Below are 26650 nucleotides of genomic sequence, written 5' to 3'. Positions count from 1 at the left end.
CCAAATCTTGAAAACAGAAATTTAGTTGGTGCTAATATTGAGCACTGAGTATATTCCCCAAGTCAGACGCTTGCTGGCATGAATGTTCTCAGGGCCTCAGTGGTCTGATGGTACCTTGTGACAGGGGAGGAGCTCCGGGCTAGGATCCATGATCGTCATAGACCCACCAGATAGCTTACGGGACTCAAGTTTTGCTTTGGCTCTTCCTGTCCTTATTATATATATATATATTTTTTTAACTTTTACTCCTTAATTTCCTTTTAGGTGAATTGTTCATAGGAATCATATGATTTTTTTTTTAACCAAAGTGAAAATCAGTTTACCTCTCATTTATTGCAGTACCTGAGATTAACATCTACTTTTGTTCTATTTTGCATTATCCTTGCTTGTTCTTTCTTTCTTCTGCTTTATGGACAAAGTGGTTTGCTGGACATTTGCTTAGTCTGGCTGGTCACAGGAATGGCTGGGTTAGGACCCTAGATATTGCTTCTTAGCCTTTTGACATTAGATATTATAGAGAGCAGGAGGCTAAACCTTTTGCTTCTTTTGTAAGAGTTACTGTTTTGTTTTGATTTCTGGTTGATTGCTTGTGATGCTTTATCCTTAAAATAGAGAAATTTCATGGGGTGTTCTCTTTTGTTATTATTATTATTTTATTTATTTATTTATTTTTTGGATACTCAGTCCTTTTAGTTTCTATACATTTTTTTCAGCCCGAGAAATATTTACAGAATGTTGCATTATACCCTTACTTGGCTATTTCTTTATTTTATGCCCCCTGTATCTTTATGCTTTATATTTTTCCTCTCCATATTTTAGATCTCTACTTTTTATCCTCTCTTACTATGACTTCTCTCTCCACCTGAACTGGATAAAGTGCCTCCAAACACTGGCAGTGATGAGGATCACTGACTTAGAGTCTTGCCATCCTTAACAGCTAATTGGTGTTCCCAGTGTGTTGACGCGTTAGCCTGATAGCCAGCTTCTGCCCTTTCATGATAGGTAGGGTTAGCGGGACACCTGGGTGGCTCAGTCGGGTATGCACTGACTCTGGATCTCAGCTCAGGTCTTGATCTAAGGGTCGTGAGTTCAAGTCCCACATTGGGCTCCACACTGGGCAGAGAGCCTATAAATGAATGAAGGAATGAATTGGGTTTAGGGTATTGGCCACATATTTCCCATCAGGAACACGCCCGCCCCTCACACGCACACCCTTTCTGTCCGATTTAGCTACCTGGGCAGCCCAGGGGCGTTTAAACGTGCCTCCCTGCAGTGCTGCGATGCCTGTTCCGTCCCCTTATCATCACCCTTCCACGGTTAGGAGCAAGCATGCGATTCTTCTAGTGGCTTCTTGATTTATTTTTCAGTGACACTGCGTTTTCTCAGGTAATCAAAGGGTGATGCTGTAGCTTCTTTCAGTCTTTACCCCCATCCATGGCCCTCATTTCCCATTGCTCACTGTGTGAAGGTCCTACTCCTCCCCCCACTGAAGTTGGTAGGAGGGGGAAGGTGAGGTTCGATACCGATGTTTATATTGTGATCCTAACCACAGCGCATGACTTTTATTTTTCTAAATGTCTGTCCACACACACTCTCTCCATATATACATTTAGAGAGAGGGAGAGGTTACCAATAAAGGAAGCAAAAGAAATGGATCAGCAGTTCATCTGAACCCTGGCTTTGACAGGCATAACACTCGTTTTGCTCCTTTGCTGCATCGTATCCTTCTGATCTCAAGGCTCAGGACACACCTTTACTATGAGTTCACTAACTCTCAGACACAATTTCAAGTCCCCTTTTCATCACAGTAAACTGTGATCCCACAGGGTTGCATTTTCAGATTGGACTCTGAGGAATCAAAGGTCTTACCTCATGTATTGGGTGTTGCTTGTAGCTGCCGGGCGCCAGTCCGAGGTCCCAGATGGCCACCACCGCTCCCCAGACTCTCTGGACCACAGTTGGGTGTGCCCTGACCCTGTGCACAGACAAGGGCTCTAGGGGACACCTGCAGTCACATCACTGCCGGATGAGCTAGTACAGTTATGCCATAGCTCCATTTTATACCCTCAGAGCTGCTTACATGTTGTTTTTCTGAAGCGCTATCCTGTAAACGCCCATAGATCCCAGGATTTGTTTTACCAAATCCTATGAAAGCAGACCAGGTCCGATCTGCTGAAGTCTTCATTCCACAGCTAGAGCCTCCAGCTGGCTTGAGCCGGGGTCTGCCCCTTGCCCGATTGATTACAGGGAGGTCTGACTGGATCTCCCTATACAGGAAGAGAAGGGCTCCCAGGCATGCTGCTGAGCACTTCCTTCTCAAGAATGTACCAATTTTGTCTCTCTCATGCTTCTGTTTCTGTCAACCGTTAGATTCGACCACGCGATTGATATATGTCTAATCCATTCGACGAGTAGTTAGAAAAGTAGGAGAGTCTAAGTTAAGTACCTATAGTTTCTTGTTTTAGTGCAAAATGATTGATCCTAGTGAGGACATGCTGATACTATCAAGTAAAATATCTGCAGGTATTTTATAAATATCTACAGTTAGAATTTTTGCTATGTTATTTAAATGAAAGAATATAAGGATTATATTCTTCCCTTCCGTGGGTTACAGAGCATTACAAAATGGCTTTCAACCAAATGCTAAAGCCAGTGAAATCAACTTAGGCCTTAGTCCCTGTGGGCTGCTATAACACAGTACAACAGGCCAGGCAGCTTCGAAACAACATTTATTTATCACAGTTTTGGAGGCTGGGAAGTTCAAGATCAAGGTCCTAGCAGATTTGGGGTCTGGTTAGAGCCATCTTCCTCATTCATAGATGGCTCTCTTCTTACTCTGTCTTCATGTGGCAGGGAGAGGAAGCCAGCCCTCTGGACTCTGTTCTAAGGGCACTCGTCCTATTCATGAAGCTCCACCCCCATGACCTTAATCACCCCCTAACGACCCCACCTCCAAGTGCCCTCACACTGGGAGTTAGGCTTCCACATATGAATTTGGGAGGTCTACAGTCTAGTTTATTTTTAATTAAGTCTTTCAATCTACTCATTTGGTATTCAATTGCTGATTTTGCCTAAAGTATCTTTTCTATTAACTCTAAGTGGTGGACCTTCTTCGGTACCTCTGCTGAGTAGAATCTCTCCTGAGGTTTGTGATACAGACAGGTTAGTCTAAGGCAAAGCATGAAGTGTTGGTATGTGTAGCACACATACCTTTTAGATAAATATCTTCCTGGAGTTTTATTCTTTTATTTTTTTTTTAAAGATTTTATTTATTTGACAGAGAAAGAGAGAACACAAGCAGGGGGAGCAGCAGGCAGAGGGAGAAACAGGCCCTCTGCTGAGCAAGGGGGCCCGATGCAGGACTCCATCCCAGGACCCTGGGATCATGACCTGAGCTGAAGGCAGACGCTTAACCAGCTGAGTCACCCAGGCGTCCCCTGCCTAGAAGTTTTAAAGGGACGTTAGAGGAACACTGAGCTTTAAGGCAGACGTGGCCCAGCCGCCATCCGCATCCTCATTGTTTCTACTTCCCTTACAACCGGAGACATCAACCGCCAGATGTGCGCCTCAGTGTGTCTGTTTTGTCTCCCTAGGGAGGACGAGCATGCCCTCATCCAGCAGTACTGTCAGACGCTTGGAGGGGAGTCCCCAGTCAGCCAGCCCCAGAGTCCAGCTCAGATCCTGAAGTCGGTAGAACGGGAAGAACGTGGGGAACTGGAACGGATCATTGCCGACCTGGAGGAAGAACAAAGGTGCGCCTGACCTGGGAGAGGAAGCCATGTGCCCCTGGGCAAACTTCTGAAGGGAAATTCTTGGATAATACTTTCAAGATGATCCCTAGCCATTCTCTTTTCCGAAGTGTTTTCTAAGAAATCCAGATGGGGTCAAAGTTTTCGAGGAGGTTAACAAGCCGGGGCACTGGCTGCAGATCACACACGTGAGGGTTCGCAGGTGATGTCTGTCAGAACACCTGCTTAAAGCTATAATGTTCGTGCTTACTCGTCTCACTGTTAATACGTGTTTTTACCTAAGAAGAAAGAAGGAGCCCGAGTTAAATCTGGAGCTCGTGGGCAGTTTCAGAGACAAGACGATGCACGCAGTGGTGATTCCGGTTTTTCCTTTTCTGCATTAGAAGCCTGCAGGTGGAATATGAGCAGCTGAAGGAGCAGCACCTGAGAAGGGGTCTCCCCGTCGGGTCACCTCCAGACTCTGTTGTGTCTCCTCACCACACGTCTGAGGACTCGGAACTTATAGCAGAAGCAAAACTTCTCAGGCAGCACAAAGGTCGGCTGGAGGCTAGGATGCAGATCTTAGAAGATCACAATAAGCAGCTGGAATCTCAACTCCACCGCCTTCGCCAGCTGCTGGAGCAGGTAGAGTGTGTGAAACTTGGGGTGGTGCCCGCACCCCCTTCCAGCCTGTCTCCCCGGGGCGCCGGGTGGAGGGGGGCGGTGGCGGGGTCCAGCGTCAGCAGAGAGGCTCACTGGCGCCTCTCACCTCCATGCTTAATTTAGACTCTTCTAATGGAAGCATCCCATCCCCCACTGGCTCCCAGAGTGTGTTTGCCCCACTTAAGGTGGAATTTCCCATACTTCTATAACACGGAAATCTCTCTCAGCTCTGAATACTTTAAGGGAAAAGACCCTGTAACATACGTCTGCGTAAATTACATGTGGGACCGCTGTAGAGATGCAAGGGAAGGAAGCCACTGGCGCTCTGTATGCTAAAGCCTTTCTTCCAGGGAGCTATTTTCGTGAAATTCAGTAACAGATGTTTATTAAGGTGCAGCTATCATTTCCTAACATCAGGCCAGGTCTATGGCAATTGCTTGCACACTTTCTTGACAATAAGAAATACAACTTACATTATGATGAATGCATACCTGTGTGATGAATACAACATAATAATTGCCATTATAAAGATCTCTTATTTTCTATTTTTTTAACTTCCTTCCTTCTTTCCTCCCTCCCTCCCTCCCTCCCTCCCTCCCTTCCTTCCTTCCTGTATATCTCTTTCTGTGTACCTCCCTCCCATTTTTCCTCTCTTTCTCTTTTCTTTCTTTGTGCTGGTCAGCACCTACCAAATCAATTTTATAGCTCATCAGTGGATAATAGCCCACAATTTTGAAAAAATACTCTTCTCTGGGATATGAAAGAAGCATCAGACACAATTTTTGCCTTCTTCTTGCTTGCAGTCTTATTAGGGGCCAAAACAAGATAGTACAATATACAACAAGATAGTATTGCACATAAAGACACAGTACTATAGAGGACTAAGTACTTGATTACATCCAGCAGTTAAAGAATAGGAGTCGTGTCACAGAATTAGTCAGAAAGATGCCTTGGTAGCAGGTGCATATTGGGTAGAATCCCTACAGATGGGGCTAGACTCTCTCTTTCTTGAAGAATCCCTGGCATCAACATTCATGTCATCTTTTGCCTTTTTCTCTGGCCTGTGCTGTGTGGGGCCCCAGGCAGTGAATAGGCAATGCCTTTCTCCAGAAATGATTTCTCCAACCAAAGGCAGAAGCAACTTTTTCTCCAGTGATCTTCTCAAATGTCAGAAAACCATCTTGTCACAGTTGCTGTCAGTATCTTTTAACTTGTCAGAATCATTCAAAACAGTGTGATTTCTGCCTTACCTACACAGCAGGCCACAGATCTCGCCTTTCGGCCATAAACTTTTCTGTGTGTCTGTCACTGTCAGGATTTGCGTCAGACTGTTTTAGGGAATGCTTACTTTGGGTCTCCAAATTGTGCATCATTAGAAAACATAGTGCCCCTAGAGTGCCCCAAAGCCTGGCTTTCCCTAAGCCTTCTTGTTTGAGTCTTCTCCGGTGCCACATTGTAAGCACTGTGAATTTGAAGTTTCTCCATGGTGTCTGTGTAAGGGATGAGTTTTCTCTTGAAATCTCTGATTTAAAATATGAAGTGTTATTATTAACCTAGAGCAGCAACAGAATCTTTGCAGAAGGAAGCCGTGCTCGAAACCTTTATTTGCCATAGCCCGTTGGAGAGCTAACGGCTCTTCTGCTTCCCTTATTCTCCTCCCCTCCCCTGACTCTCTCCATCCCAGTAGACAGAGCTGCCTAATGGCTCATGTGCCTTCATAATTGCACAGTAATGCTTTTAGAGATAGCTGATATCTAAATGACTCGGTATATCCCAGACTGTGGACCTCTATCTCTTCTTAATGATTTAGCATGAATGCCAGAAGTAGATGGAAAATTCACCTGACAGTAACAACTGGCAAAACCACCAGACTTCAACTAATATAAATTTAATGGAAAACCCAGCATAAAAAACATCGTAATTTCTGCATTCCCTGTAAAATGGATCACATTGTCTAATTTGAGCACATACTTGTCAATGTGTCAGGCACCATTTCCAAGCTTTGTGCAGAGTAGATTTACAAAGTATTTGCTGTGTGTCAGATTCTGTTCTAATCTCAGTGGAAATACTAACTGATCAACCTCCTCACAAATTCCTTTGACACAGGCATTCCTTTTACCACACCCAGTTTATAAATAAAGAATCTAAGGCATAGAAGGTTATAAAATTTGCTCAGAATTAGGTAGGTTCTGAGTGGTGGAATTTGAATTCCAGTATGTGAATCCAAAGTTGTGTCCTTACCTCTCCAGTGTTACCTGTAAATATTGATTTAAATAAAGAAATGAGCTGATTTTGAAATTGGGTAAATTTATTGTATGAGAAGCCGTGCTCCTTTTTTAAAGATGAGTGAAACCTTTTTTAAATTCACTTGGTTGAGAATCACAGAGAGAAAAATTGAGGGATGAAGCTGACACTGGTAAGTAAATCTCACATTATAACCAACCGAGCTCTTCAAGGAGCCCAGAATGAAGGGGATGGACCATCAGTACTCAGGGGAAGTACCGGTGAGCCTACCAAACTGATGAAAACAGGTATTGTCTGTGGCCAAAGAACTCAGTGTGATTTAATTAAACATGGAGGTCAGAAACAAAAATGTTTCCCTTAGCAGTTGTTTGAGTCCTTCCTCTGCTTTAACCTCTGTTAATTTAACCTCTGAATGTGATTGCAGCCGGAATCTGATTCCCGAATCAACGGCGTCTCCCCCTGGGCTTCACCTCAGCAGTCTGCCCTGAGCTACTCACTGGATCCTGACCCTGGCCCTCAGTTCCACCAAGCAGGTTGGTGTTCCCAAAGAGCTGGCTAACTCTCCCGCTCTGCTCTGAACTTCGCCATTTGTTTGTCTGTCTTTTTTTTTTTTTTAATTTTTAAAAAATATTTTATTTATTTATTTGACAGAGCTCAAGCAGGGAGAGCGGCAGGCAGAGGGAGAGGCAGAAGCAGACTCCCCACTGAGCAGGGAGCCCGATGTGGGGCTTGATCCCAGGACCCTGAGATCATGACCCCAGCCGAAGGCAGCTGCTTGACCCACTGAGCCACCCAGGCGCCCCTGTCTTTCATTTTAAATAGTGTTCTTACTCACCGGGGCCTTAGAGCATAAAGAAAGGAGTTTCATATTCTCTTTATGCTTAGCTGCGTTACAAAGACATTTTAACAACACCCAAAAAGCAAACATTTTAGAGTAATCATCTATAATGTATTTGCTTATATAATGTGTAGTAGTGGATTGAATTTTGGCAAAAGATGAAAAAAGTGCTCTTTCTTTTTGGGATGAGCAACAATTTATTTTTTGCTTTGCCCACAGAATGATTCTTTTGTTTGTGTGTTTTTTTTTTTAAAGATTTTATTTATTTATTTGAGAGATAGAGAGCACGAGAGGGAAGAGGGTCAGAGGGAGAAGCAGACTCCCTGCTGAGCAGGGAGCCTGATGCAGGACTCGATCCCGGGACTCCAGGATCACGACCTGAGCCAAAGGCAGTCGCTTAACCAACTGAGCCACCCAGGCGCCCTGATTCTTTTGTTTTAAATATATTTTCTGTCTCTAAAATTTGTATTTGTGCATATTCAGAATATAATCCTAAAGTATATTATACCAAACATGGTTTTCTCTGCCCAGGTCTGGGAACTGATTATTCTGCTTTTTCCATGCTAGTCCCTATAAACATTGCCACCCATCTGAGGCCAAGGTCTCACCCAGCCTGTTGTTGGTGACAGAGGGGCCTGTCACTGCTGTTAGGAAGGGCTCTGTCAACCAGCATTCAGGAATGACATCTTGTTATTGATGAAATTTAAGTTCTAAAATGCTACTGAGGACCACATATTTTAACCAAATTAATTTGTTTATAAGATATCTTTTGCTACATTAGCCAGAAGAAAACCAAAAATATTAGTGTTATTTCATTGTTTTAAGTAAGTGAATTATTTTGCTATTTATTGGTTGTAGAATAAAAACCATCAAAGTAAAAAGTACCTTCTAAAACACCTCTAGATTTGTGGCAGCATAAGCTAGCCCACGCCAGACTCTCCAAGAAGAAAGAAGGAAGGAAAAAGAAACTGAGAGGTTTTTTTATGTGAAAAACACCTAGAATGCAAAATAATGGAATTCTGTCTAATACATTAAAATAATATAACCACATTACTTATTTTTCACTCATAGATGTTCCCCTGGCACATGGAATCTTCCAATAGAAACATCTAAATACATTTTATTGATAAGAAATTATATTAGCAACAAATTGATACAAACATGGTTTTGGTATTATTCCCTAAAATTGTTGTTTTCAAGGAGAATGATTTTCACGTTGATGTTTAGAGGCCAGGATTAGTATTTTCTCCCGATGTTGGGTTTTGGTGGAAGGCCGGACCGTCCTTTCAAAACCGTCTGTTGTTCTTTTTCTCTGCTGTCACAGCAGCGGAGGACCTGCTGTCTCCCCCACACGACACCGGCACGGACCTCACGGAGTTTATGGAGCAGATCACCAGTACTTTTCCATCTTGCTGCCGTGAGTATGAAGGATCCCCACACCACCACGACGCTGTTCCCTTCCAGGTCTTTTATCTTGCTTTGGGGCCCTTTGTCTTCTTTGGTGAGAGAGCAAAAACCAATAGAAGAAACAGGATTGAATATTATTTAGAAATAAATCAAACATTCTACATGTCGACAAAGCGAATGAAGCTCGACCGAGATACCATCACGTCCCTGGGGGGCAGTGAGAGTCCTGCTCCTTGAGAGGTTTCATTGTGCCTGATGGATGGTAATGTGAAGGCAAATGAGACAAGCCCCTTTGTAAGAAGCTTCCTGTCCAGGGCAAACTCTAGTAAGAAATGTGTTATTACTTCAAAAAAGAGCTTTTAGCAGCACACCAAACAAAGCATGAAAATAACCTTTTCTGATGTAATTCCCTATCTTTTTTTTTTTTGAAGATTTTATTTTTAAGTCATCTCTACACCCAAGGTGGGGCCCGAACCCACAACCCCGAGATCAGGAGTCGCAGGTTCCAGACTAAGCCAGCCAGGCACCCCCACCCCACTCTCTTGGCTTCAGACATTGTTCGCTGATGTCATCAGATTCAGTTCCGGAAGGGGATTACTTTCAGAATTGTTTTTCTCTTTTATTTTCTTTCTTCTGGTTTCTTTCCTCATGGAATCAAACAGTCACTGCATAAAGGCCAAATAACTGAAGGCGTCACAGATTATGACCCTGTGACTTTTCCATATGAACTACCAAGAGCCAGAAAATAATCAAATGAAAGCAGTCCAAATCCCAGAGGAAATTACATAATGTTACTTATTGATTTTTTTTCCCCAAACTTTTTGACTTCAGCCTCCTGTCACCTCACAGTGAGCTCTCACCAGAATCACTTGTGCTATTTCAAACAGAAGCTGTTTACTTGCATGCATGCATACTACTTGATGCTGCAGTTTATTTTAAATAATCTTTTAAAGAACTAGGAATATATTATTTATAATTTTTAGGGTGGTTTCCTCTCAAATTGATTTTTAAATCTAGGCAGCCACTAAATTAAGATTTTAGTATGTACATATGCTACTGTATGTATTATGTATGGTGGTACATATATGAAACAGCTTCTCATATCACCCTTTTCCATCCTGTCCTCAGCAAATACCATCCAAAGTTATGAAAAAAGGCATTACCAGGAAGGTAGTTAAATAAGATATATTGACTTCATTTAAAAATATGCTTCAACTAATACAACTCTACAGTTTATAAAAATGCCATCATTAGCAGGAAGTGGAAATAGCTATTTGAAATATAGTCTTCCCTGAATTTTCAGAAGTATTTGCCTAAAGGACATAGTACAGTTTCCACAAGCACATAAATATATTTATATTTGGGAATGTGTCGTTTTCCATTCATTATCTGTGATTATCCTTCTCCAAGTTTCCTGAACTGTATTTACTATATGTCAGTCCCCACACGCACTCCCCAAAAAACACGTGCCCACATGTGCAAATGTGTGTGCCCACATATGCATGCACATACACACACTTTTTTGGCCCCTAGAGTCTCACAAAGGCTAAAGAGGGTCAGTTGAAGCCCGTATGCTATCAGATCATTGCATCTATTCTAGGCTCTCTAATAGCCACAGTAGATGAGCAGGTTACATCTTTGATACTAAGATTGGGTTTTCTAGAGATTTTTTGTTTGTTTGTTTGTTTTTTGTTTTCTAGAGATTTTGATTCTGAGTCGTATGTTGCTTAATGGCTAGATAAGAACTCATCATAGTCACCATAAAAACCTAGAATTTCAAGATTATATTTCTAAATGGAATTACTTTTTAGTTCAGCTTGAATCCAAATACGTTAATAATTAGTTAAGAACAAATTCTATAAATCAAAGCCTGTTTAGAAGTTTGCATTTAAATGTCATGATGGACATGTTCAATTTGAAAGTCAGTTGGCAGTGAGAGTTAGGATAGGAAGTATGTTTAATTTAATGCTCTACAGTGACTACACAGATGTGTAGTTTCCATATTAACATTTTTATATTAAAAATTCATGGTGTATCTTTTTTTAAAGTTTGACATAAAGCAGTGACTCTTAAATCTTTTCCATACTGTATTCTCATATCTAGATATTATAAAAGACTAATCTGTCTTATTTTAGAAGAGAATATAATTAAACACAAATAATAATCATAAGAATAAGGCAAAAATGAGTGAAAAAAAGAGATGAGTATTTTCATCTCATTTTATGGCCTCCCTTAAAGATAAATATAAAATTCCTGTTGGCTGGAATCTCATTAACGATTAACAGATATCATTGCTCCCTGAGAAGAGTGTATACTTTCAGTGGGACGTACACGACAGGTTAAGCTTCCACTTTGTCTGGTGCCCTCACCACCCATGCCCTTTTGGGTTGTGAAGGTGGGTTGTGGAGCCCTAAGGTTCCTTCATGGGACACTGGCCCCATGTTCTCCTAGTCTTAAGTTTGTACATTCACAAATATTTAACATTAATTATAATTTTCCGTGCATGAGCATTACTAGTCATGTGTTATTTTGAAGAGTTCAAGTGTTCCCATGTAAGAAATGATGATGACCAGTGTCTTTTAGAGTCCTCTGAATTTTACATCTTATTATTTTTGATTTCTGAAGTTCTGCTATTTGGCTCTAGTCTGCTCTTGCTCATATTTATATTCTATATTTTGCTTTGATAATATAAAAATCTCCAAGGTAAGAACAGTTTTCCCTAGAAATAAAGGGTGAATTTACTTATTTATAAAATTGATACATATTTTTTAAATTGCATCTAAAGTAATTAAACCTTTTAAAAATTGATGCAGAATAGAAATAGCACCTGACTTAGACTTTGTGCCCAATACATGCTTCTGAATTGAATGAATGAATGATTACATTTTCTAACCAGGAAGACTTAATTGGTAAAGTTTCCCTAGGTAGTACATAGAAGGTTTATAGGATTCATTTGCTTTGTTGCCCCTTTTAAGTTGCTCAGCTAGCAAATCTTTTAATAAACCTTTGCATTCCCAAAGCTTCCTGACCACCTTTAGAGGATTTTTCTAAGCAAATCGGATTGGCCCTCTCCCAATGCCAAACCAATCCCTTGAGCCCCTGTTACTAATGAGAACTTTAAGACTGCTTGTCACCCACATTCAGTGAATTGATCTGCATGTTAATCTTGACTTTTGATCCTTTGTGGATTAAAAATTAGCATGGTCACAAGTGAATTTACACTCCCGGCAATCCTGGAATTAAAACGAAACTGTATTCATAAATCCTAATTGCATGAATTGCCTACTTAAGCATGGCCTTTTTTTTTTCTGAGTCTGTATACTGTAGCACATAACACTTTAGAATTTCTGTCTCAAATTAATATCCCAGTTGTTCCTGATCACATCCTTGAATTATGACCTTTTGAAGTCTTCTTTTAATTATTTACATTAAGTTTCAGAGCCGAGAGGAAGGCATTTTCATCTTTTCTCGACAAGGCGTTAATGAAGGGAATTTCACTGTGGTGCCCATTAACTAATGTACATAACTAAAATTTTCACCGCCTGCTCTAACATTTCTTTTTATGTAAATTCCTCTCAGTTTTTTCATTTATGTCATCCAAATATACAGGATCCTAGGACTGAATATTTTTGGCTGACAGACCGTTAAAGGCTTTTAAAATTATTTTTTATCTACAGGCATATTTTCACTGTGAATTGCCCATGTTTATTAAACTTGAGTGACATTCATCACAAACTCAAAACCTACTAAAATGCAAGGATTTCCTGGTTTCTTTTAAATAGATGTGTGCGGTTTGTTCAGGGGAGTACTCATAGCCTTTTATCTGATAAAAAGCTGTCGGGTTAGGGGCGCTTAGTGGGTGGCTCAGTTGGTTAAGTGTCCAACTCCTTCCTGAGCTCAGCTCAGGTCCCGATCTCACGGTCATGAGTCCAAGCCCCGCGTTGGGCTCCACACTGGGTGTGGAGTCTACTTAAAATAAAATTAAATAGATAAATAGCTCTAGGGTTAATGATGCTGATTTGGAGCAACATGGATTTGATTTCTGGTTGGGGCTGGCTGTTTGTTATGCAGAAGAGAATTGTAGGTGTCTGTGGTGTACTTGATTCTAAGGCAGCGGAGCGCTCCCTCCGTGTAGCTCAGTGGGAAGGACATCCACTCTTGTGTTTTCCTGCTGTAACTTGTGTATCCGGTAGGACTAGGCTGAATTTTAGCCTCATTCTTCCCCCAGGTATGGGGGGGGGGGCGGCCTCACACTTTCCCTCCAGGCATCATAAAGTTGCCCTTCTTGTTTACTCTGTTTTTCTCACAAAGCACCCACTGCGTGGTCATGGAGCTCTCATTTCTTTCCCCTCAGCACAAAAAAATGAGAGATGGAAGGTATGCAACATGGTAGATGATTAGGGACAATTCTTATTTGACCCAGAACAGATGTTACCATCCTGGCAGGGGCAGAACATCCCCCGACCCAGCTGCCTATGCCCGTCCTCACAATGCCCACCCGATCAATTCTGCTGGCCACGCTTTCTGTAACCAGGAAGGAATGGACTGCTCAGCTGCAAAGGCGAATCTGTCACCATAGTCCACCTTCTCCAGCTGGGCCCCTCCAAGGCACAGCGATTAGCCTAAGTGCCCACGAGACGACCAAGGGTGAGGCCAGCGCTTTGTTGGAGGCAAACACGTTGCCACCAGTTTCCTAGGCCTTTGGGGCCAGGGTGAGCCAGGATGGGCAGAAACTGAAGACGCATGCCTCTTCATTTCCTTCGTCATCTGTTAGTCAGAATTTGTGCTGTTCAGCAAACTATGCAGAACTTGCTCTGTTCGGAGACATAAACCAAATATATGGCATGATTTCAATAGGAAATTTTGAGATTTTTTTTTCAAAACGAATTATTCACTGATGCTTTGGTGTGTACTTATTTGAGAGAGCCAGCATATGTTTTGCATATTTTGGTAGAACTTTTATATCTTAAAGGACATAGAATATGAGAAACTAGGGAAAAGAAACTAGTCTTTGTTAAAGCATCTAGCCAAAAAAAAAAAAAAAGAGAGAGAGAGAGAGAGGGAAAGAAAAAGAAAGAAAAACCAAAGCCTGTTTCTTATTTTCTTATTAGCACCCATTTAACAGTTGGGAGCTGGGCACCCCCCCAGTTTAGAGCGGGGGTCAGCAAGGCAACCAGAGGGCCTTCAATGATTTCTTTTTTTTTTCTCTTTCAGCCAATCTCCCCAGCAGGCCACAGGTAAGAGTTAATGGGGTTGACTGGCTCAGAGATTGTTGATCACAACCTAGAGTAAGCAGATGAGCTGTTTTTGATTTTAGTGCTAGACGTTATTCCCCATGTAAATTAGCAGACTGGCTTGACATTTAAATGTTAGTTAATTCTGTCAGTCTGGGGAGGGGGATCCCCTCTGAAGCCAGTTCTTCCAGAAGCCCCAAAATACCAACCGCCTGACCCTTTGTGTTCCAACAGCTTTTCACTGGCCCCATGTGCACTGTGCAAAGTCACTCTGGATAGATCTGGCTGACCCCTGTTCTCCCAGATTTGTACTTAGGGCAGCTAGCACAAAACATTGACTTAAAAATAGTGACTGCAGCAGTACCCAAAGTGTTTTTGTTACTTTGCGGGGGTGGATGTGTTGATTTTTCTTTTAGACCTTCACTGAGGAGGGGAGGGGAGGAATTTACTGAGAAAGGTCGGCAGCTATACCTTTATACTTGGCAGTGTTTTCCTTATCAGGTGCACTCAGTGCTAAGGAGCCACGAGACCACAGACCATCTTTGGAGAACATTTTCTTTCCTGAACTTGTTTATGAATCTTTAACCTTCTGATGTTGTCATTGTCTTAATGGCAAGAGGGTCTCGGGTCTTCATGAGAAGCACAGACAAGTGGTCTTTAGAACCCGGAGGGAAGGAAAGGAAATCTCAAGTCAATCAGCAGATGTGAGGTGTGAGCTCATGAGATGTGAGGTGAGAGCTCAGTGAGGAACAGTCTTCTGACTGCTTCTGTTGTCTCAGTGAATCGGAAGCCAGAGCTTCAGCAGAGGTTGAGGACAGGAGGAGGTATCCTAGGTGTGAGGAGAGAGTGGACGATGTGCCCTAGCTGCTTGGAGGTCAGGAGATCATGGGCAGGGAGGTAGTATGATGGCGAGGCAGCATTCGGCATGACTTCTGGTGCCTGCCTATGAACTTAATGTGAGGCCATCTGCAAGGCTGTGTGTTATCTCCTGGCCACATTCAAGTTCATAAGCACAAGCACCAGAGTCAGCTGAGTGTGGCATTTAACCAGAGTTGAAGTCATGGTTTGGCTGAGAGGGTGCAACAATTCAAGGGAAGAGGCAGATAATGCTGCCTCTGCTGATAATGATTGAACCAGGTATCTAAGCTTGGAGGAAAAGAAGTGATGACATTTTAGGTGCTGGAGACAGAAAAAATGGCGGGAGGAGCAATGGATTGTGGTAGCAACGGGTGGATGGAGTTGGGGTCCAAATGGAAGTGAGTGGTAAAGTATGGGTAGTTGTCAGAAGGAAGGATGATTGTAAATTGAAGTGTTGGAGGGGTTGAGGTATAGGTGATGGTCCATTGGAAGTGTGCGTGGCTGACAAGGGTGGAGGACAGGTTCACTGGAGGAGAGGAGCTCGAGGAACTGAGAGGCCAGAGTTTTGGAAGAATCATCTATGTGGGTATTGAAATGACTAAGATTTAAACATAGTTTTAGCTTGATGACAGTGAACCATTCTTCAAAAGTAAGGGAAGATGACCCAAGGGGTCAGAAGATGACTGTATAGTGGGTGGTATAGTCTGATGGCATGAGATTCAAAGTTGAGTGGGGAGAGAGAGAAAAAGGCCTGAAAAAACATAGTGTGGACCTAGAAAGCAGTTATCCAAAATATATGAAGGGTATAGGAGATAAACAGTTACATGTGTGAGAAGGCTGTGGAGGAAGCTGGCTTCAAGGGAGATCCAGGTATTGATTAGAGCAAGCAACTGGAGGATGCAGAGAAGAACTGAAGGACATAGACTTTGATGATGATGGATCCAGCTGTTTGACATTCTCTTTAAAAGACTGATGCCACTCCCCTGAGTGTGGCCCAGATTTATATCTTCTCTGGCCTATGTACAATGGCCCTGGTTTCCAGCCTGGGCAAGAGAAAAGTCTTCCAAACAGAGAGGTCTGTTGGCTGCAGTGATAAAAAGCAAACTAGATGCCTTCAGCATAAAAGAGAAAGACCTTATCCTGGGGAGCAAAAGTCACAGGTCAGTAGAGGGTCCCCTTCAAACACAGCAAAATGGGATTTGACTTGTTCTGAAAGAAGCACTTTTATTTCTCAGAAGGGTTGACAGGTCCCTCCTACCTGGAATGTTCTATGTAAATGTTGTTCTGACAGGACTGTTTCCCTTCCTGCAGGCAATGTGAAGTATCCATCAAGCCAACTGACATTTCCTGACTTCCAGTATTGCCCTTTTCAGCAAATGCCAATTCCAAATTCCATTTAATTAGAAGCTCCATGGCTCCTTGAAACATGCTGTTGAGTGCTGACTGTGTGTTCTACTGAAGGAGTAAACACTGACTATCCAAAGAGAAAAGGATATTTTGTTTTTATAATAATCATATATTATTGTTTATTGTCTTCTTCTTCCCTTTCTATGCAACTGTAAATTAATGAACAGAGTGGTATTTGGAAACAGTAATACATTTGTCACTGATTTGTATACTGTATACAGCATTGGGAAAGTGGGTGGGGGCTTTCTAATATGATACCGTCTTTTTAATAACCATGACAAAAATTGCATAAGAATTAGAAAACAATGTTACATTTTTACATTCCTTCATATTAACCTTGTACTATAACTTCATTTATTTTTTTCCACTCTTTTACCATTATGTTTTGGTTATTTATAATTCATCAGCCCCATGACCAAATAGATTTCCTTGTATTGGTTTCCATGATTTGGCCAAATTATTAAGTTCATGTATTTCAATCAAATATTTATGTACATGAATTGGGCTACATCTCTGTGTATACCGCTTAACTTTATTTGACGTCATGCACTTCAGTTCTTTAGTGGCCACTCGGATAAGCACAGTAAAAGTCCTGCGGGGCCTACCTGACATTCCCATTAGGATTTCTTTCCTGCATTTTATTTCCCTGCTCTACGTAAGTAGGTCTTGATTTCTTTATTTTGTGTCCCAATCTATATGATAGAGGAGACTCAAAGCAGGATTATAATCATCTCAAAGATCATTTCACCAAAGGTTACCCATTTAAGTCTAGTTTCATTTTGACATAGAAACAAAACGTGGGATAGTCTTTCCTTAGTTGCAAAGTCTTGATTTTCATCATTAAATACACAGCAGACCTTTACTTAATTGTGCTACCAGGACACATCTTTGTCTTTAATTCCCTTGAAGAGAATTTTATTTTTGTTTATGTATACGCAAGCCACTTGTAATTCTTGAAATTACCAGTCGTTTTCTTTCTGACAGCAGACACAAATTTAATGCATGTTTCATGTTACCTTTTGGGTGAAGGATTACATTTTTTATTACTTTTCATTTGATCAATATATTCGGAAAGGATGTTTATCAAAAGCCTATGTCACTGCTTCCAGAGAGGAATGAAATTAATACTTAGGTGGTGGTACCCCTGCCTGTACCTTTGAGTACATTCAGTTAGATGTTTGGTTCAGCTTCTGATTTAACATTCAATTGATTCAGTTGAAACATGTTATGTAATCACCAAATGTAGAGAAAACCAAAAAAAAGTGAAAATAATGTGTTTTGATTCAAGCATACGTGCATTTAAAACATCAGGACATTTTAACTTTGGGTTCTCTTGACCTGGGATTTGGCCAGAAGGAGGCTTAAAGTTAGAAATTGCTATTCTTTTAGAATAGTTTGGGTGGGTTGGGGGGCAAGGGTGTCTATTTGCAGCATAGATATTTTGAGAAGAAAATTGTTTTATATAAGAGGAAAGCCATGACCACCTTTCTACCTCAGATCCATCTTCATCCATTGTGTTGGAAATAGCTTTATGCCGCTACAGTCTGCAAAATCTAGAGCTTTTATCGGGCCACATCAAACCCAAGAAAAGCACCTATTTAAAGAAAAAAAAAAAAAAACTTTCCCTGAACTCTGAACTACAAGTTGTAGATTTGGTGTCTTCCTTGTTCTTACTTTGAAAAAAATATGTATTCATTTTTTTCTGCTTGTAATTGTATGCAACAAGTCTCTCTGCTATTAAGGAAAAGCTACAGAAAACACTACATTGTAACCTTCTAAGTAATACTAAATAAAAAAGAAATATATCACAGTAACAACAAGGGGAAATAAGTATGTAGTTCTTTTGAAATATGTGGTAAAGAACTAATCATAGACTATCATCTAATCTGGTTACATGTTGTATTTTTCATCCTGAATAAAAGTAATTTTAACACAAGATGACTTTGATATTCTTCAGCTGTGTTCATTGATGGACTCTGAGCTTTGAGTGTACATATATGAAAATAAAATATAAAAAGAGCCTCTATACTGATAAATCTGCACATTTTCCTCTGCTTCCTCTCATACCCACTAATACATCCTTCCTCTTGTTCTCATTGTCTCATTCTTTCTCTGTGTCCCTCTCTTCTCTCTTATTTATATAATTCTCAATTTCCTTTACAAATAGAAAGCTCATAGATAGGGAAAAAATAATGTTGGATGTTAAGAACATGTACGTGAAGCCCTACTGGGCTTCTGTTTTAGTAACTTAGGTGCTGTTGGTATTTACTTGATTACTCTTCCAAATCCACTTTTAGCCTCATGCCCTTAAATAATGTGCTTTTTACATGTGCACTGAATTTTAACCATCCTGGTAGTGGGTTTAATCCCTTCCTGAAGCCATCCCATGGGAAATAGTGCTGAGAATTGTATTACTTGATTCTGAAAGTAAAAGCTCTCTATGAAATAGAAAAATCCCCAAACATGTAATTTGTTAAAATAAAATGAATATATTCTAATGAATATACATTTCAAACATCTTGTCTACCCCAAAGTAATATTCACATTAAATATTCCTAAGGAAACAATTGTTGAGTTCCAGTGATCTATTGAGTAGGTACTTAAAAATGGAAATGAGAACAGAAGAAAACGTTTTGTTTTTACACTAAACTTCAGCTTGTTACCTCTATCATTGAAATTAAGTGAACATTTTTTTAAAAGGGTTTATTTATTTGAGAGACAGCACATGAGCCCCGGGGTGCAGGGGGCGGGGGGAGGCAGAGAATCTCAAGCAGACTTACCCCCCCCCCCCGCCCTGAGCAGGAAGCCTGAAGCAGGGCTTGATCTCATGACCCTGAGATCATGACCTGAGCCGAAACCAAGAATTGGATGCTCAACTGACTGAGCCACCCAGTTGCCCCTATATGTACATTTTTAAAGAATGTAGTTTGCTCTTGGATTTCTCCCCACCCACCCACTCGCCTATTCAACTGTTTCAGTCAACTTTTTCAGAGGCCTTTCTGAATTCATTAGTTGAAAATTTAATGTAAATACAGTAAGACACCACTAACTCCACACCACTCAGCACTGTAGGTGGGATCTAAAAACCTCATTGCCATACAAAATCAGCTAGTGTTTCGGTGAGGTTCAGTAAGTGATAGGAGTGAGCCCTTGAAGGAGGTCAGGAGCCAGTCTCAATCATGCTATGTCCACTTCCTGGGGTAGGAGTTTTCTGTTGGCACGAGAATCGGTATGGCAATGAGAAAACCTCAGTGAGAAGCATATCCTTAGCTCATGGGATGTGAGGTTCGGCTGATCTCGGCAGGACTCCTCTGCTCACAGCTGGACTTGCCTGGATGTCTCAGGTTGACTGGCTGTTGAGGGGCATGGGGTGGCCAGACTGGATGGTTGCAGCAACCTGGCTGGGTTCTTTCACTCACTAGGGAGCTAACTGGGTATGTTCTCCTACACTGGCCCACGCTGGGGGTGCGAATGGAGGGCTTTGCTGAGAACTGGCACACCACCACTGCTACTAAATCCTGTTGTCAAAGCAGATGACAAGGCTAGGTATTGACACTTGATCCCACCTCTTTTATGAGAGCAACTGCAAAGTCACTGTAGGGTGTGGTGTAGAGAGGGGCCATCAGGTTTCACGGTATGAACTTCGAGGGGGGGGTAAAGCAGGGCACTGAGGCCAAAACACCAAAGTGTCCATTTCCTTGGGCATTATGTCCACTGTCTCAATGGAATGGGAAAGGGGTGGACTTTTACAAGGCATTCTTTGAAAACAAAGGTCAAGATCACTCCCTCCTCCCCGGGCTACCAATCCAATTTCATAAAGAGACACAAGTAGGAAAACTTGGCATGTCTCTGGCCAAAACTATGAGTGGGAGGAGACCTCAGGACTGATAGTAAACTTAGATAAAAAATAAAAACAAAGCACAAAACTGACGAAAAATGGAATAGAAGGGATATTCTTTTAAACTGCTCAGGTTTGTTCAAACTGAATTATTAATTTTTAGTTGGAAGGACACACAATACATAGGAGGTTCTTCGCTTTGACCAAATGAGTAGACACATGTGATACTGTGTCCCTGCCAAGCATTTGTTTAGAAACATGCAATTTATTTGCACTTTCTATAAAGTTAGCCAACCTGGCACTAATCTCTCATTTTGAAGGCATTCCAACTGGTGACATAGTTTCATATTTTAGAATATTTGCAGGTATGCTCTGCTCAGATAGTCTTTTACAGACAGCTTATTTTTTTGGTACTCTTTGGAGTTTTGTATGTGGGTAATTAGAAAAAATTGACAGTTTGCCCTCAGCCTAGCTCTGTCCTCTTCCAAAAGCACAAATGTTGAATTTGTAACTAAATGAGATGAGTTCCCAGGCTGCCATGGGATGTAATTACAATTAGTTCCTGATACTACTTTTTTTAGCCCACTTTTCAAAAGTACTAAAATAGTGATTTTTAAATTTTTACTTCAAATCAATTATTTTTTTAATTTGCATAAAATAAGATGACATTATAAAACTGTTGGAAAGAATTGAATTGTTCTAGTGTAAATCTGACCCAAGCGAGCCCATCAAAATCTAGAACAGTCTGATTATCATACCCTGGGAATCTCGTGAGCCCTGTTTACTGCTTGGCAAATTGTGGACAGCAAGCGGGGATGTCTAGGGGTCCTCTTTCGAAAGCTCCCCCTATCTCACATGATCCTCCTGTGTCCCATTCCTCCTCGCTCCCACCCCCACCAAGCAGTTTTTCTTGTCAATGATGCCTAAAATAAGGTGCTGCTTAGTGTAAAACAAAAAGCAGGCTGGATACTATCTCCCCAAAATGTCAATGATGAGTTAATAAAATGAAAAAGGTAAAGAGGAATCTTAGGATTAACCATGGATCAAAATTTTGCCTTGGCTTGAGATTTAGTGGCTCTAACCGCATTGAACACAAAATCTCCATGTGCCTGGGATGTGTGAGGAGGGGCTGCTCAAGTTGGCAAAGACAGAATGAGGGAATAAATCCCTGCACTGGGGAGTTCCTAATCTCGTGGTAAACCCCATATATAAGCAAGTCGTTACAATAATAGTAACGGGAGCTGGAAGGAGGATTACATGTAGTGCACTCTGGACCCCACAGGATGTGTATCCAAATATAGAGACAGCTCAAGGAAAAACATATGAAATTCACCACCACCTATAGAGAAGCATATCTCAGGAACTTCACTGGGATGTTTCAGTGTACTTATTAGTGATGTTAGAGTCCTAAGAAGACATCGCAATGAACACTAAAAATGCACTGGATGTAGCAGCATTTCCCCAGTAAAAGGATTCCCTGGTTAAATAATTTGGGAACGCTGCATGCTCTAATGCTCTTTAAATCTTCACAGTGCACATGAACATATTAAAAGCTTTTAGAAATCTTGAAGTAAAGAATCCCGCCTAACTGTGCATCACTCCGCATTTCTAAAGCATTTCACAACAGAACCCTTTCGCTGCTTACCTATTCACATCCTGCAGTGTACGCTTGGATGCTGAATTAATGTTGTAAGTTTTAATCTTGCAACTACATATGGGTGGTGAGCCCATGAAATCTAGAGAAATGATAAGTGAATAATAAAACAATTAGTATTAATTCAAGAAAGTAACCTCGTGCGACAACCAACATATTCCTATCATTACAGGGATATGCTAAACATGGGTAAGAATCAAGACAGTTTGCCCTCAGCTTAGCTCTATCCTGGGCTCAGAAAACCTATTTCTGGAGGAAAATGATTTCAATTTCTAAAATCCATGTCTTCCTAGATGAGCCGTGCACATACGAAACCAGGCATGAATTACAAAAAACAACAGGATCTACCCATGGCTGGGGTATCCAAATACTGCTTCCTGAGATCCCATTTTTTGTTTATTTATTTACTTAATTTATAATGGGAATTTCTGGGGCACCTGGGTGGCTCAGTCAGTTAAACATCTGTCTTCGGCTCAGGTCACAACCCCAGGGTCCTGGAATCGAGTCCCACCTCAGGCACCCTGCTCAGCTGGGGTGGGGGGAGGGAGTCTGCTTTTCCCTGTCCCTCTGACCCTCCCCCCCGGCTCATGCGCTCCTGTGCAAGCACACACACACACACTCTCTCTCTCTCTCAAATGAATAAATAAAAAATCTTTTTTAAAATAATAACGGGAATTTCTGGTTTCTGCCCAAACTGACCAAAATGTTATCTAATCACAATGTGGTTGTCATGTAATAAGTAGAGTTATAAATACCATTTATTTTCTCTCCTCCAATAGATCCTTTCTTTTGAGGTCTGGATCTTTTGCATGCAGGTAAAAACTCTCATTCCCCCCCACCCAGATCTATTTGTAAGGTTTTGTGTATGTATATATATATACAATACAACAAAACAATGTTCTAGTTTGTCACAACCTATTTGAATTATTTCCCAACTCTGTTCCCTTAGTATATTGAGCAAACAGTACTCTAAATTGTCACAACCTGTTTGAGTTATTTTTTTTTAAAAAAAGACTTTATTTCTTTATTTGAGAGAGAGAGAGAGAAAGCATGAGTGAGCACAAGCAGGGGGAGTGGGAGAGGGAGAAGCAGGCTTCCCGCCGAGCAGGGAGCCCGACGCGGGGCTCGATCCCAGGACCCTGAGATCATGACCTGAGTCAAAGGCAGACGCTTAACTGACTGAGCCACCCAGGTGCCCCTATTTTATTTTTTTAAAGATTCCACTCATTTATCTGAGAGAGAGGGAAAGAGGGAGAGCGAGCATGAGAGAGAGAGAGCAAGCACCAGAGGGGGGAGAGGAAGACGGAAAGGAAGAAGCAGGCTCCCCACTGAGCAGGGAGCCCGAGGCGGGACTGATCCCAAGACCCTGAGATCATGACCTGAGCCAAAGGCAGACAAACAACGGAGTGAGCCACCGAGCCCCACCCCCAAAACATTTGAATTATTCTTTAAATCCATTTAGTGTATTAAGTAAACATGTACTGATTATTAATTTCATTTCCCACATTTTCCTGATAACAAGAAGAGGAGTCCTAAGTAGTAGTTATTAGAAATGTGAACTGTGAATGTGAACAGATCCTTTTGAGGTTAGGTATCGAGCATATCAAGGGCTCCCGGGTTTTTTCTCCCATGGATAAATTGTTTAAGTGGAGTTCCTGAATCAGAACAGTTTAGGGTCAAACCCATGAACAGAGGGACTAGAGTATATGCCGCTTCAACTGGCCTACCCTCAAAGACTAATGAGTTACCTAGGTGAGTCTTAATCCGTTTTTGAAAGGATAAACACAGCTGGATGATAGAGCATTAAAATGTGGTCCTTATATCACCTTCTTCGGAATCATTGGGAGTCTGATTAGGCCCTTCCCAGACCTACTGAATGAAGCTCTCCAGACCACGTTCAGGAATCTGTTACATAGGCCTGCTGGTTCCCCAAATAACCTGTTGATAAGACCAAGTTGAGGGTTTTTTTTGTTTGTCTTGGTAAAGTAGTAAGGGAGAATACTATTTGACAGAATTTTTGTAGTGTCTCCGAGGGGAAAGAGCTTGGTTAGGATTGCAGAACGGGGATAATATAATAGTTTAGGATTGGTAGGCATAGCAAGGTGAACATTCTGAGGCAAGGGTTTTTGGGGGTTTTTTTCCCCTAATTTTAATGTAATTTATTTATTTTTTTAAATTTTATTTTATTATGTTATGTTAGTCACCATTCATTACATCATTAGTTTTTGATGTAGTGTTCCATGATTCTTTGTTTGCATATAACACCCAGTGTTCCATTCAATACGTGCCCTCTTTAATACCCATCACCAGGCTAACCCATCCCCCCACCCCGTCCCCACTAGAACCCTCGGTTTGTTTCTCAGAGTCCATAGTCTCTCATGGTTCATCTCCCACTCTGATTCCCCCCCTTCATTTTTCCCTTCCTACTATCTTCTTCTTTTTTTATTTTTTAACATATAATGTATTATTTGTCTTGGAGGTACAGGTCTGTGATTCAACAGTGTTGCATAATTCACCGCACTCACCATAGCACACACCCTCCCCAATGTCTATCACCCAGCCACCCCATCCCTCCCACCCCTCACCACTCCAGCACCCCTCAGTTTGTTTCCTGAGATTAAGAATTCCTCATATCAGTGTGGTCATATGATACATGTCTTTCTCTGATTGACCTATTTCACTCAGCTTAACACCCTCCAGTTCCATCCACGTCGTTGCAAATGGCAAGATCTCATTCCTTTTGATGGCTGCATAATATTCCATTGTATATATATATATATATATATATATATATATATATATATATATACCACATCTTTATCCATTCATCTGTTGATGGACATCTTGGCTCTTTCCACAGTTTGGCTATTGTGGACATTGCTGCTATAAACATTGGGGTGCACGTACCCCTTCGGATCCCTACATTTGTATCTTTGGGGTAAATACCCAGTAGTGCAATTGCTGGGTCTCATGGTAGCTCTATTTTCAACTGTTTGAGGAACCTCCATACTGTTTTCCAGAGTGGCTGCACCAGCTTGCATTCCCACCAACAGTGTAGGAGGGTTCCCCTTTCTCCACATCCCCGCCAACATCTGTCGTTTCCTGACTTCTTAATTTTAGCCATTCTGACGGGTGTGAGGTGGTATCTCATTGTGGTTTTTATTTGTTTGATTTGGATTTCCCTGATGCTGAGTGGTGTTGAGTACTTTTTCATGTGTCTGCTGGCCATTTGGATGTCTTCTTTGGAAAAATGTCTGTTCATGTCTTCTGCCCATTTCTTGATTAGATTATTTGTTCTTTGGGTGTTGAGTTTGATAAGTTCTTTATAGATTGTGGATACTAGCTGAAGCAAGGGTTTTGAAGAATGTGGGGGAATACAGTTGTTTGATGTTGTCTGCTGAAGAACTGAATAGTTTGATGTTCACATAACTAGGTTTTTCAGGAAGTTTCTGGAACAAACAATGAAGTTATAGTAAAATCATAATGATGAAGACAGAGGAATACTAAAACTATGTTAGTGAAGACAATGGAATTCTAAACTCATGACATTGTAGACAAAGTTGAGTGGGCATAGATATACTTGGCTCTCAGCTTCTTTCAGCCTGAGCTGAAAAATAGATCATTGATATCTGGGAACATGATCAAGCCACAACTTCGCCACAATTTGAGGTTTCAGAATCAAGTGTCATGTTTCTCAGGTGGTCATTTCAACTGCCATTGTCAGTTTTCCTGTTCTTTTTGCCGAATGATCATTTGTTAGATCATTAGATGGGACCACAGCTACATACAATATGCAAAACAGTATGCAAAAAAGATGTGAACATTGCAACTCAGACAAGGCTTACAATCAGAGTTTGCATTCTGCTTTTCAGTCAGGAGCCATGAGTACCCACACTAAACTCAGAGAATAGATACTATCACCCATTTAATGAGCCGGCAGAAATAGATATGGTGTTACTAGCAAAAACCTTTAAATTTGTAATTTCTTCATTTGTATCCTGGATTCTGTTAGTAATATTTTAGATACCAAAAAGGTCTGCAGAGCTGTATTCACAACCTCCTTTCTCTAAAATAACACCTGTTCCCTTTAGAGGTCGATGTTACATGGCAGCTCTATTCCGAACCATCTGTTATTTTCCCTGTTTCAGTCTTAAGATCTATCCCATCAACAAACAAAACTAAGTCTCGATTTTCTAAAGTAGTTGCTAGCATATCTATTCAAGGGCCTAGACAGTTCGCAAACAGACGTTAGACAGTCATAAGTGCCTCCTTCTTAAAGATAATGGCAGAAGAGGAGCAGGAGTCAAAGCATTATAATGATGTATAGGAATATGTGAGGGGAAAAAAGAATAGGCTTTTGTAGGAGGTAAGCCTACTTGCAGAGAGACGTTTATTTTCAGTGAGCAACAAAGAATTTGCCTGAAGAGGGACTCCAGTTGAAAGGAAATGCTAAAAAAGGAGTTGACAGAGCCTCCACTAGTTTAGCTGTTGTAACTAATGCCCTTAGCAAGGTGAGCAGACTTTTGCCACCAGGTCAAGTCAGAAACTAGTACGCTGTTGGGCTCTGATGATTCACAAAAAGCTGAGTCAGAACACCCACGCCTTGTTCAAATCTCTCATATTATATATAATTAGACAAACAATTAGGTAGGCTCAGAGTGGGAGGTTTTTGAAGAGTTAATTGTAACTCAGCAAAGGAGTGTTTATGTTTAGATTCCCGAAGGGGTGGGTTACCCAGTGTTTGGTTGAGTCGTACAATGATGTGGAGATTCAGAACAG

At 41.3% G+C, this 26650-nt stretch overlaps 1 protein-coding gene across 8 annotated transcripts in view; it reads left to right on the top strand.

The window, feature by feature from the left end:
- The window catches only part of UTRN (utrophin), a 500702-nt gene extending 482387 nt beyond the window's left edge, over positions 1-18315 (top strand). For 5 of the 8 annotated variants that reach the window (XM_088023855.1, XM_088023858.1, XM_088023856.1 and 2 more), the window contains 5 exons: positions 3594-3752; positions 4133-4373; positions 7060-7168; positions 8798-8890; positions 16284-18315. In XM_088023855.1, the coding sequence (XP_087879981.1) occupies positions 3594-3752; positions 4133-4373; positions 7060-7168; positions 8798-8890; positions 16284-16372 (691 nt within the window). In that variant the 3' untranslated portion in view covers positions 16373-18315. Of the gene's footprint in view, positions 1-3593; positions 3753-4132; positions 4374-7059; positions 7169-8797; positions 8891-14094; positions 14118-16283 lie in introns of all 8 variants that reach the window. The other 3 variants (XM_028121447.2, XM_028121445.2, XM_088023854.1) reach the window with 2 other exon arrangements.
- The last annotated feature ends 8335 nt before the right edge of the window (positions 18316-26650 follow it).

The sequence above is a fragment of the Eumetopias jubatus genome, unplaced genomic scaffold (assembly GCF_037043125.1).
Source record: "Eumetopias jubatus isolate StellerSeaLion01/CBP00866 unplaced genomic scaffold, mEumJub1_p1.0 scaffold_6, whole genome shotgun sequence".
In the NCBI taxonomy this organism is placed as follows: Eukaryota; Metazoa; Chordata; class Mammalia; order Carnivora; family Otariidae; genus Eumetopias; species Eumetopias jubatus.
The sequence above is the reverse complement of the archived record's forward strand: the minus strand, read 5'-3'. Positions and strand labels throughout refer to the sequence as shown.